At 33.9% G+C, this 12,779-nt stretch overlaps 1 protein-coding gene across 3 annotated transcripts in view; it reads right to left on the bottom strand.

The window, feature by feature from the left end:
* Nucleotides 1–12,779, bottom strand: part of TUSC3 (tumor suppressor candidate 3) — a 154,130-nt gene that overhangs the window by 78,292 nt on the left and 63,059 nt on the right. For all 3 annotated transcript variants that reach the window (XM_081045702.1, XM_081045703.1, XM_081045704.1), the window contains exons 3-4: nucleotides 7,765–7,882; nucleotides 3,337–3,477 (exon numbers count right to left, since the gene is read on the bottom strand). In XM_081045702.1, coding sequence (XP_080901828.1) covers nucleotides 3,337–3,477; nucleotides 7,765–7,882 — 259 coding nt within the window. The remainder of the gene's footprint in view (nucleotides 1–3,336; nucleotides 3,478–7,764; nucleotides 7,883–12,779) is intronic.

The following is a 12,779-nucleotide window of genomic DNA, read 5'->3' on the forward strand; positions in this document are numbered from 1 at the left end:
CATCCAGAGTCAATTCCATGGTTTTTAGCATATTCACCAATATGTGCAAACATCACCACAGTCGGTACCAGATAATTTGAATCACTTCAAAAGGAAGTGCCATGCTCCTTAGCATTCACTCCCTTATTCCTTTTATCCTCCAGCTCTAAGCAACCACTAATATACTTTCTGTCTCTATAGATTTCCCTATTCTGGACTTTTACATAATATGTAGTCTTGTAACTGGCTTCTTTACGTTAGCATAATGTTTTCAAGGTTCATCCTTGTTGTAGCATGTGTTAGTACTTCATTTCCTTTTGTGGCTGACTACTCCACTGTATGAAAATGCTACATTTTATTTATCCATTAATCAGCGGATAGTTATTTGAGTTGTTTCCACCTTATGGCTATAATGAATAATGCTGCTAAAAACATTCTTATATAATTTTTTTGTGTGGGCATGTTTCTATTTCTCTCAGGTATAAATGTAGGAGTGGAACTGCTGGATCATATGGAAACTCTATGTTTAATAGTTTGAGAAACTGCAAAACTGTTTTCCAAAATGGCTGCACCATTTTGCATTCCCAACAGTGGTGTATGAGGGTTCCAATTTCTCCTTTTACTTGTTAACGTTTATTATCTCACTGATTTTAGCAATCTTAGTGACAGTGAAGTGGCTTCTCATTGTGGGTTCCATTTCTCTGCATTGCGCTGATGACTAATGATGTAGAGCATCTTTTCAGATACTTAAAGGACATTTGTATACTTTCTTTGCAGAAATGTCTATTCAAATTCTTTACCCCTTTTTTAATTAGGTGGTCTTTTTATGATTGACTTGTAAGAGTCATATATACAGAGGGTGCCAAAAAAGTATACACATTTTAAGAAAGGAAAACAATTAAAATTTTAATAATACATACCGATAACAAAAGATAAATACAAGTCACATTTGACTTCTGCAATACAAGAGGCGCTCAAAGTGGTTAACATCAGCGTCCAGACACTTCTGATTATGGCGAACTACTGCTTGAGCAACATTCACCAAAGTGTCCACTATACATTTTTTGGCACCCTCTCTCTATATATACTAGATGTTAAGTCCCTTACAAGAAAAATGATTTGCAAATATTTTCTCCCATTCTGTGGCTTGTCTTTTACTTTCTTGATGGTGAACATTAAAGCATAAAGATTATTTTTTAAACGTAGACATAATTGGTATAAACTCATGATTTCCCAGTATGTATAGATATTAGTTCTAATAACATCTGACATTAAAAGAAACCAAGGATACAAAGAAAGATGACTAATTGAGTGCTGGGTAGGTTCGATAGGTAGATAAAAGATGAGCCTGAAATAATAGATGAGTCAGAGATGATCACATTCCCTGCTCTCAGATTTTACTACAAAATTACAATAATCAAAACAGTATGGTATTGGTAGGAAAACAGACACACAGAACAATGGAATACAATTGAGAATCCAGACATAAACCTTCACATACACTGGCAACTACTTTTTGACAAAGGAACCAAAACCATACAAAGGAGAAAGGAAAGCCTCTTCAATAAATTGCATTGACAAAATTAGAAAACCAAATGCTAAAGAATGAAACGAGGCTGCTGATACCATACACAAAAATTAATTCAAAATGGATTAAAGACTTAAAAATAAGACCTGAAACAAAAATACAAAGAAGGAAAGATAGGTACTAAACTTATGGACCTTGGTCTCAGAAGGGTTTTTGTGAATTTGATTCTAAATGCAAGGGAAGTAAAAGCAAAACTTAATGAATGAGGCTACATCGAACTAAGCATTTCTGCACAACAAAAAGAAACCATCAACAAAACAAAAAGGCAACCAACCAAATGAAAGATATTTGCAATGATACCTCTGATAAGGGGCTAATGTTCAAACTATAAAGAACTCAACAACAAAACCAAACAATCCAATTAAAAAATGGACAGAGGACCTGAACAGACACTTCTCCCAAGAAGACAAACAGCCAATAGATATATAAAAAGATGCTCAACTTCACTACCTATGAGGGAAATGCAAATCAAAACCACAATGAGATACCACCTCACACCTGTTAGAATGTCTATTATCAACAAGACAAGAAATAAGGGTTGAGGAGGATGTGGAGAAAAGGCACCCTTGTACACTGCTGGTGGGAATGTAAATTGGTGTAATCTATGGAAAAAGTATGGTCTTCAGAAAATAGTGTTGCCATACAACCCAGCAATTCCTCTTTTGGGTATCTACCTAAAAATTTTTTTAAAAAATCTTATTTGCAAAGATCTATGTCCCGCTATGTTCAATGCAGCATTATTCACCACAGCCAAGACATGGAAACAACCTTCAGGCTATGACTGGATAAAGATGTGTTAGTAGAACACTTCTCAGCCATAAAAATGATGAAATATTGCCAACAACATGGGTGGATCTTGAGAGTATCGTGCTAAGTGAAATAAATAGATGGAGAAAGACAAGAACAATATGATTTCACTGACATGTGTGAGATATGAAACAAAAATCAACAAACTCACAGACAGTAATAGTGTATGATATTTACCAGAGAGGTGGGGAAAGGATGAAAAGGGTAATGGGAATCAAATATATGCTGACCAAAGAACATTAGACTTTGGGTGGTGAGCACAGTGTAATATACCATGAGGTATTATGGAATTGTACACTTAAAACTTAGATGTTATTAACCAATGTTACCTGATAAATTTAATTTAAAAAATAAGGAATAAACTGATTTCCTCTTTAAAAAAAAATTTCTATGTCTAAGAATTTAAATTATCCTCAGTTATATCCTTAACTTAAATTTTATAACAAAGACATGACACATAGTGTGAGAATAGTTACACCAATTTACGACATGACACATAGTGTGAGAATAGTTACACCAATTTACAGTCCCAAGAACAGTATATGAGAGAGGGATTATCTCACATGGCTCATAAAAATTTGGTATTAATTCTGCTTTTATTTGCCCAAAAGATAGAAATTATACGTCTTGCCTTTTCTTTAAAATGTCTTTGATTACTAATACCATTGAGCAATATGCAGTATATTTTTTAGCTCTGAATTTGTTTTGTGCCTAACTCACATACTATTTAATGGTTCTTAAAATATCAATGAACCATTATTCTAAAAACCATTTAAAAACCATTTAAATTCACCTAACTCAAAGTTTAGCTTACACCTTTTTGCTATCAGACAGTTTAAGCAAGGAGCTAATGCTCCACTGAGAAATTGAAAAAAGAAAAACAAATCCTGTGGCCTTAGTACAATGCTCTAACAATCTAAGCTAATTAGGCTATTATTAAAACTGTGGGGGAAAAAACATACATGAACATCCGTTCTGTCAGCAATCCACTTTGCTAGTTGTTCAGCTGCAAATCCAATTCTTTGAAGGTCAAAGGTATCAGCTCTCTTGGGTCTGCCTTTTGGAGGAAAATGCATGAATGTAGGAGCAGAGTTCATATTGAGCTGTAAAACATGAAACAGAAAATACTAAATATAGTATCATTACAGCAACCTTTCTATATCATTCTAACATTTCATGTTTTGTTTGTTTTTTTCTGCATGAATTTTGGAAAGATAGCATTTATTATGAAAATCCAAGTGGCTTTTCAGAGCTTAATTACTATTTTTATTCACCTTAATGTACTATTGAAAGAAAATACAAATTTAGCTGTTTGATGAACCTTCACATTTAACATACATCATTGATATTCTCAGCTGTATCCTCTATATTTTATCAGTTATTTCATTCTTTTTCATTTTAGAATTCTATAGTAAGAGTAAACAATGAAGTAATTAATTCAAAGTGCAAAATAGAAATACTGTAATTTTTCAGTTTCACTTCTTATGGAATTACAGAAAAAAGACTTGCATCTAATGAAAATACAAATGTATTATAAAATTAATTTTAAATTATAAGTGGATTGACTTCTCTATTAAAAATGTAAAGACTTTAGAAAATGATAACAGAAGTCAACATTTTTGCTCTAAACAACTTGGATTTACCAGACTATAGAAGAAATCCACGATAGTCTTTTTCTGTTTAACTTTTCTGTTAACACAACTGTCTTAAAATGGTTGTTTATTATTTTCTAAAGACAATTTCCATTTGAAAAGTACACTGAATAGAATACTAGTCTAGAATAGATAGTACTTATTAGTAATATAATATCTAAAAACAAATATTGGGTTAATTTACATTGAGGAGTAACCTGCAAAAATACATACAGATTAAATTCTGGCTGCCCAGGAATTAGGAAAACGTCTCAAATGAAGAGTTTTTGCTCTAATTTGTAATAAAAAGTTCAGCATTTCCCATCAAAATCAAAATCAAATCCAATAACACATACATTAGGTCAGATGACATCAAGGTAAAGACAAGAACTGTACCAGCAGTGAGCTTGCTTGTTATGGTCAGTTACCAATGTCTGTTACATTGAACAAAACACATTTTCTTCCTTTGTGTTTTCTCCCCCTCCAGACTTTGTTCACGTGTGTTTCCCTGATGGATGCACAAGAGAGGGCTACATCAACATGTAAATGTAAGATTTCAAGGGGGGGAGTTCCTGCATTGGAACAATCAGAAACTCCATAGGAAGGCTTAACATCCTAGAATATGAGGAGTTTAAAAGAAACCATATAATTCAAAGCTTTCATCTAAATTAAAATACACAACTTCCCCAAGGCTACAACAAAGCGGGGTATAACACAGACCTAGTTTCTAGTCCACAGCTCATTGTAAGACACCATATTCATGAACTCCTCGGCCTGCTGTCAGACACAGCCTCAGTTATCACACAGCATCACATATCACGGAAGTCATTTTCCCAGTAAGTTCCCAACGAGCCAGGAATTGCCAAATTTCAGACACCACACTACTGCCGGTGGTGCCTTAAAACATTAGTTTAAAAGTGTACTTCAACAAAATATGATTCAACGGTGAATGAGAAAAAAAACATAGCGTTAAGAATCTTTCAGTGGTTCTCAAGTGAAACAATATATATTCTCTTCCATTTTTGTAGATTGCAATTCCCCATAAAAATCCTTAACTGTTATAACTTACACATATTTCTGCACTTAAAAATGAAAACTCTTATTGCTAAGCCAGGGGCTAGGTTTTAGAAAAGACAAAGCAGTTCTATATTCGTAATTCTGCTGAATCAAAATTAGCCTTAGGAAATTTTTCAATTAAAAACAATCTTGACTTCAACTCTCAAACTTTAAAAGAAAATGTTTAAAGCATATAAAAGATACATCAACTATTATATCTAACACTACAGCTATATAGTTATATACTCTTAGCCTATAATCAGTACTCAGCACAAAGATAGTTACACTGTGCCTCAGTTTTGTTTAACCCGAATTACCTGCCGACATTTTAAGAAGAGATTTCATATAGAAATTTGTATTTGGATCTCTTCTTGTTGAAAAACAGAACTAGCTACACGTGGCCTGCGTTTCTTTAATGAAACTCGCACAAAGCTGTATCGCTGTCACTTGTCAAGCTTGAGGTCAAGCTTGTCCTCTCTGCTTTGCTGCAGTTCCACCCACACTATTCTGGTTCCTCAACAATCAGACCAAAGATCAGTTACATGGTGTTTTGCTGATTTTCTTTCTCACAGTTCTTAGGAGAAAAGTGAAATATGAGTGTTTCTATTCATTTTTTTAAAATAAAGACCAAGATAGGCTCTGTTGTAATAAATATAGGAGAGAGCATATTTACTTGTGCGAGTGAAGAACTACAGCATTTAATATACTAAGATACAAAATTAATTCAACCTGCTTTCTTAGTTTAGTTTACAGGCCTGGCCAGGACAGACGTTAGTACTTGAAGCCTCTGCTCTAGCGGTCAGATCGTGGACCTGATGACTAGTTCCTAATGTGGCAGAGAGGACTCACTTCCATCTGCTGATCTTTAAGGCCAATTCTGAGACTCTACAGAGACCCACAAATTACATGAAAGAATATTTGGTTCTCACAGTACTGTAATTTTCTTTATTTATAAAGTTATTTGAAATTACATATTTATGTATGAGTTTTTCTTTATTATTATATTAGCACTCAAGTCTGTAAGGTCCTTATTGGGAAAAACTATGTATGCCTTTTCTTGTCATTCATTGCTCCTACAAGAATAGCCACTCAATATTTGCTGTATAAACAAAAAGAAACATCCCCAAAAGGCAAAAACAAAATTTATGGAGGAAGAAATACGTGAATAGTAATAGGAAAGACCAAGGGGTAAAGGCTAGTGAAGGGAAAAAAGAATTTATCTCATTCAACCAGAACTGGCAAAGATGAATAAATAATCAATCTGGAAGTAAATAAGCAAAAGATACTCACTAATGGCTCATTTACATTTAGTGAGCTAGATTTTTCAAGGAACTAAATGCTTTTCCTTGACGTGGTAAAGCATTATGCTAATGGCTGTCACATGAGAGACAAGTAAAACAGACCAAGATACCCAAACTAATCAATGTCTTCACTATAATAAGCTTCACATTTGAAAGGCAGTGATCAAGTAGTGGTAAATATAAAAAATTAATAACTACACAGTAACAGCATGAGTAAGAGCTAGATCTCTGGAAGCCAGACTACTGAGCTCAAATTTTAGCTCCATATTACACTAACTTGATAACTTTGAACAAGTGACTTAACCTTGTCACACCTTAGTTTCCTGATCTGTGAAATAGAGATAACAACGGTATCTTTCTCACTGGATGGCTGTGAAGCTAAATGAAGGAATACACATGAAGCACTTAGAAAAAGTCCTTGGAACATAAGCCCTCGATGTTGGCAGTGATGATGACACAACCACAACAAAATTGATAACAAGCATTCTGACACCGCAATTCAACACTTTGCTCTACAGAAAAGACTGTGTCAATGACAATGTATTAATCCGCTAGAGTGGCAGTAAGAGAATACCGCAGACTGAGTGGCTTACACAACAGAAACTTATTTTCTCAGTTCTGGAGGCTAAAAGTATAAGATCAAGGTTCCAGTAGGGTTTGTTTCTGATGAGACCTCTCTTCCTGGTTTGAAGACGGCCACCTTCTCACTGTGTCTTCACCTGGCCTTTTCTCTGTGCACATACAGTCCTGTCGTCTCTTCCTAGACACCAGATCTAAGAAGTGGTGTCCTCCTTAGACATCAGTTTAAGGAGGTAATTAGGATTCAGTGAGATCCTAGTGGATTAGGGCCCCATCCTTATGAGCTCATTTAAGCTTGATTATCACCTTAAGGTGATATCTCCAAAAACAGTCACACTGGGATTTAGGGTTTCCACACATGAATTTTGGAGGGACACAATTCAGCCCACAACAGAGAACAAAGACTTTTAAATATTTAACACTTTATATATGTGTATATCGTACAATTCTCTGTATCTGCCACATTGGAAAAAGTAAAGGTTAAAAAAAAACTTACATTGAGTTTTATGTATAATTTCATAAATCTATGGATAATACCATCTTAAATCACAATTATCAAAATGCATGTAAACTGCCACTGTATCCTGTAAAACCAACACTTCCTCTACAAAAGTTAAAATGTGTTTATGGTACTCACACACTAATGACCAGCACTATTCAATGATAAAAATAACATTAGCTATAATTATTTTAATTATGTCACAGAATTTATTATAAAGACTATTGTATTTATGAACTTATGTATTTTTATCTGGCAAACAAAAATGTATCAACCAGAACCAACTCAATTAAATATATTAGCAAAATAAAATATAACTTTTACCTGTTGAAAAACATCTGTCCCCTCATCATAGTCCACCATACTGAAGAACAGTTTGTTACAAAAAGCAGAAGAATAGCGCCAGGAGTTAGCCAGTATTTGATATTCTTCATTGGCTTGCCTGATAAGAATAATGGAGTACAGTAGACACATATCAGTATCCAAGCATTAACAAAGCTGTTAATAAAACAAGTAATTCTAGGGCAAAGGTTGGCCACTTTTTGTATGGAATTCAAGCTACAAATTGATCTTATATTTTGAAATGGCTGTAGAAAATAAAGTATTCCATGACATAAAAATTATATAAAATTCAAATTTTATTGTTCATAAGTAAAGGTTTACAGAACCACACTGATTCATTTATATATTGTTTATGGTTGCTATTGCTCTATGTAAGAGCAGTTTTAATAATTGTGACTGAAACTGTATGGGCCAAAAGCCCATCCTGGCCCTTTAAATAAAAAGTTTGATCCCTCTTATTCTAGAGGATAAAATCATTTGCGCTCTCTCTCTCTCTCTCTCTCTCTCTATATATATATATATATATATATATATACACACACACACACACAAGCTTAAATCCTCTGATAGTTTTTAGTAAAAGACAGAGCAATTTTTACGAATATTTGCAATTCAATTTAATAATCATGAGGATGTTTAAAATTGTAAACACAGTTATACTGCACCTTTATATATTCCACTTATCTGTAAATTCATTTACATTCAAACCTAAAAGTAAGCAACATGTTCTGAGTAGCTAAGAGCATAGTTACTCCTATTTTGAATTTATTTCTATTGGATATTTTGTTGATTTCCCAGATAATAAAGCTCTATATTTAGGTGTAGGGAAGGAGAAGAAACAGAGAAATGGTATTGCTGGAAGGATATAGATATAATAATGAAAACAAAAAAAACAATAAGTGATTGCAAAACATTAATAAAGAAAGAGAATGCTTCTTATATACAGTAGTTGATTATTCACAGGAGTTTTGGGGAGTCCCTCTACCAAAACTGGAAGTAAAAAAATAAAAAGCTATAATCCCACAATAACAATAAGACTTAAAGTGGAGTCAAAATCATATAAGAGATTTTAAGAATATCTGAAAAACAAAGCTAGTGGAAAAGTTCTGATGGAGGACAGTACAATATCAAAGGAGACTTCGGCCGCCTAAAAAAAGCTAGGAAAAATCCTGGGTTAGAAGCCACAGAGATGCTAAGTCTGAGATTTTATCGTGCTAACAAACTAGCCTGTTATTGTTTCATGGATGCTGGCAGAAGACATGAGACACCTAGGTCATAGACAAATACATAGACATTGTATTACTTCATGTTTCTGCATCAATTCCCCGGGACCTCAGGTCTCACAGGGTGACATAAAAGGTCCTCTGGGATGCCTGCACACACAACTGACTGTGTTACCGGAGAGGAATACTGAGTTTGAGGGACTTACTGTTTTTACAGTAAATGATAACAAGTTTGTGCTATGTTTAGTGGGAGACATCTTTTTCCTTAAGGCTTGTCCCTGGACATACAACCCTTTGTATTCTTGGCACACTCAGCAAGAAAAATGCAGGGGTGCTCAGGGCCCATGGCAAACTGTGTCTCCCAAAAGTATTCATACACACACACACACACACACACGAAATGTCATGTAAAAAGGAACACAGAAAATAAAAGAGACGGCACTTATAAATTTTAAACATGATTGTTTAAATACTGATATTAGAAGATAGAGTTAAATAAAATTCACAGAATAAAAAAGACACAGATAGACTACATTGTGGGTAGGAGGGAGTAAAGGTCCTAGAAATATAATCCAATCCAATAAATCCAACTTCCAAACAAGAGTCCCAAGAGAGAAGAGAGACAAAATGGAGGAAATATTTCTAGAGACATAACACGATTCAAGATTAAATATTAAAATCATTTCCTAGGTTCTGAATAAGAGGAGTAAGAAAAGAGCAATACTTAGACATATTGTAATATGTCAGAACATTATGGTTAAAAGAAAGATACTAAAAGTTTTCAGAGAAAAAAAAGCATAACAAGGGTAAACAATGAGAATGGGACTGGGCTGGTTATTTCCAACACTAGATACTGGCACATAATAAAACAATCCCTTCAGAGTTTTGAGGGCAAGTTATTTTCAATCTAGAATTCTGTATCAAGCCAAACAACTAAGTTTGAAATAAATGTGGCCTCAGAAAAGAAATGTGAAATTACTTTAGGATATAATTAATAGAAAGGAAATATGTATAATAAAAAAAAGAAAACTTGAGACTACTACAGAAACTCTATAAGAAAGGCAAAAGGGCAACTAGAAAGATGGTAAGGTAGGAAGGGTAGAAGGTGTATAAGAAAGCTATGATCCAGCTATGAATTACAAAATAGAGCAGACATTTAATTGGACTTCAAGGTGAACAGAATAGTTTCTAATCAATCATTGGAAAGAGTTGGAAGATATCAAGACTAGTAAGGCGTATCTGGTCCCACAACAAGAAAAACGACAACAAAATGAACATAAATGGCAAGGTCTAAATAAGAAGCAAATTAAAATATATCATAATTTTGATTAATTGGTAATGAGAAAGGTTATTTTAAACATTCTGAGTAGGACAGAGGTCACAAACAACAGCGCTGTAGAAAAGGAACCATAATCGTAACATTCTACTTTGAAGTCGGTTCTATTTATGTAAAACTAATAACATAAATGCTGTTTGTCATCTTTCAACTTTCTAAATCAAACTATAGACAGAGCACAGATTTAATTATGGTTACAGTAAAGGATTTTGGTGGGTAAAAGGGAAGGAGAAGAGGTGATGGGGAAGTACTTGTTAATCTTTATGTTCTAAATCAGGGCATCAAGAGAGATCACCTACCTTTAATGGACAAGAAATAGAAGGATGATATTAACTGTTAGAATAATAAAAGAAAAACTATAAAAACGATAAGGGGTGAGTGAGATGAGTTAAATCCTCATTTATCATAGCAAGAAATGTAAAGATTGAGTCTTTGTATGAAATGAATAACATTTGGAGATATGAAAAAAATCACCAGAAGAAAACACAATGGAATAACAGTGAATACCTGTAGCCAAGTCTGCAACAGGTGAGTCCAAGGGCTAAGGATGGTATTTGTTCATTTTAGCTCCTCCCATCCCTTTTTATTAAAAACAAGCAAATATTGCTGTGATTAAAATATATATCTAAGAGAGCTAAATATGAACAGAGCTATAATCTGAGGTTATTTAACATAAAGACCATAAGAGCATCATTCGATCAGAGCATGGTACAAAAACTGATCATTGTTAACAATCAGCCTAAAACTGTATTGTGCTCAATAGGCAGAAAATTATATATGCTATATATTAGAATATGTTCAATGAAAATTATTACAAATTTTGAAAGCTTTGGTGGTTAAATGAGATTAAATTCACTATAATTCACTAAAAAAGTATTTACTGAGCACCAAATAGCAAGAAGTGAGTTAATCTCCAGCGTCTCTCTGCTCTTGAGGAGTTGGTGCTATAGTGGGAAGACACATAATAACCAAATAAATACATAAAAATAACCTAAAGCTAAAATACACACTGAAGAAAAAAATACATGAAACAATATTACAGAAAATCAGGAGAATCTACTCAAATGGTATGGTCATAAAAGGTTTCCTCAGATGAAGTGATACTAAAGCTCAAATCCCACAGACGAGAAAAGCCATCAGTGAAACAGCTAGAACATTTCAGGTAGCAGAAACAGCAAGCACAAAGGCCTGAAGAAGGAAGAACTTTAGATGCTGGCAAACTGGAACTGTGGTGTGAGAACACACTCTCTGTTTACTAGAGGAACACAAAGAATACCCAGCTTGCCCCCTCCCTCAATCTATGGAAAACAGTACCTCATTGCTCCTCTTCCAATGCTAACAAAAAAACACAGCTAAAAGCAACAGGAGCCCTACAATCTGATTTGATTTTTGCCACATGGACTATAATATTATTGGTAAATATTGATCACTGATTTTTCAAAGAAAAGATGCATAATAACTTCCCACAGTGAGTTGGCACTGACGATGAAGTAGGTCGTAATATCTCTGTAAACTAACAAACCTTATGAGACCAATGTTACCTTAAAAAGAATGGCATTAAAATGAAGAAAACAGTGTATTTTTACACAGAAGAATATTTTACACACAAAAATAGTTTCACTTTTAAAATGAAACTTAGGGAAATACAAATCAGCAAAAACTGGCATTTCGGTGATGGTGATATTCTGAGAAATGAAAATGCTTCATTCTGAAAAATACACAAGAAGAATCATATTTTAGTATTTAACATCTGTGTATATATGGAATCTGGTGGAATGACGTTAAACAAGGATAATGTTGAATTTCTTTCACTCATGATGTTATAACCTAGCACATAACTACTAGACTCTCTAAGTATACATTCATGCACTCATTAATTCACACCACAAATATACAGAGGGTGTCAAAAAATCTATACACATTTTAAGAAAGAAAAACTGTATTAAAATTGTAATAATATATACCAATAAAAAAAGATGATACAAGTCACATTTGACTTCTGCAATCACACGAGGTGCTCAAAGTGGTTACCATCAGCGTCCAGACCCTTCTGATTAAGGCAAACTACTGCTTGAGCAACCTTGACCAAAGTGTCCACTTGTATACATTTCATTTTTTTGTCACCCCTAGTATATTAGTGCCAACAATGTTTCAGGTAATGCAGGCGTGAATAGTAAGTACAAGGTCCCTAATCTCAAGAGTACATTTCAGTGAGCAAGAGAATAAACATGAAACTTCAGATAATCCTACGTACTCTGAAGGAAAGAAGAAAATGTGATAGAGTATTGAGGAATCAAAGAGGATGAATTCATTTTGCCTTTAAACTCTGTATTCCTTATCATCCAATTGTTCAGTTTAACTTCCTAATAATCAATGATAGTTCTAGCTTCCTTTAGTGAGAAACCCTAAAGTTTCCCACTGCCTGTATCATAAAGACA

This window comes from Rhinolophus hipposideros (genome assembly GCF_964194185.1).
Source record: "Rhinolophus hipposideros genome assembly, chromosome: 4".
Classification (NCBI taxonomy): Eukaryota; Metazoa; Chordata; class Mammalia; order Chiroptera; family Rhinolophidae; genus Rhinolophus; species Rhinolophus hipposideros.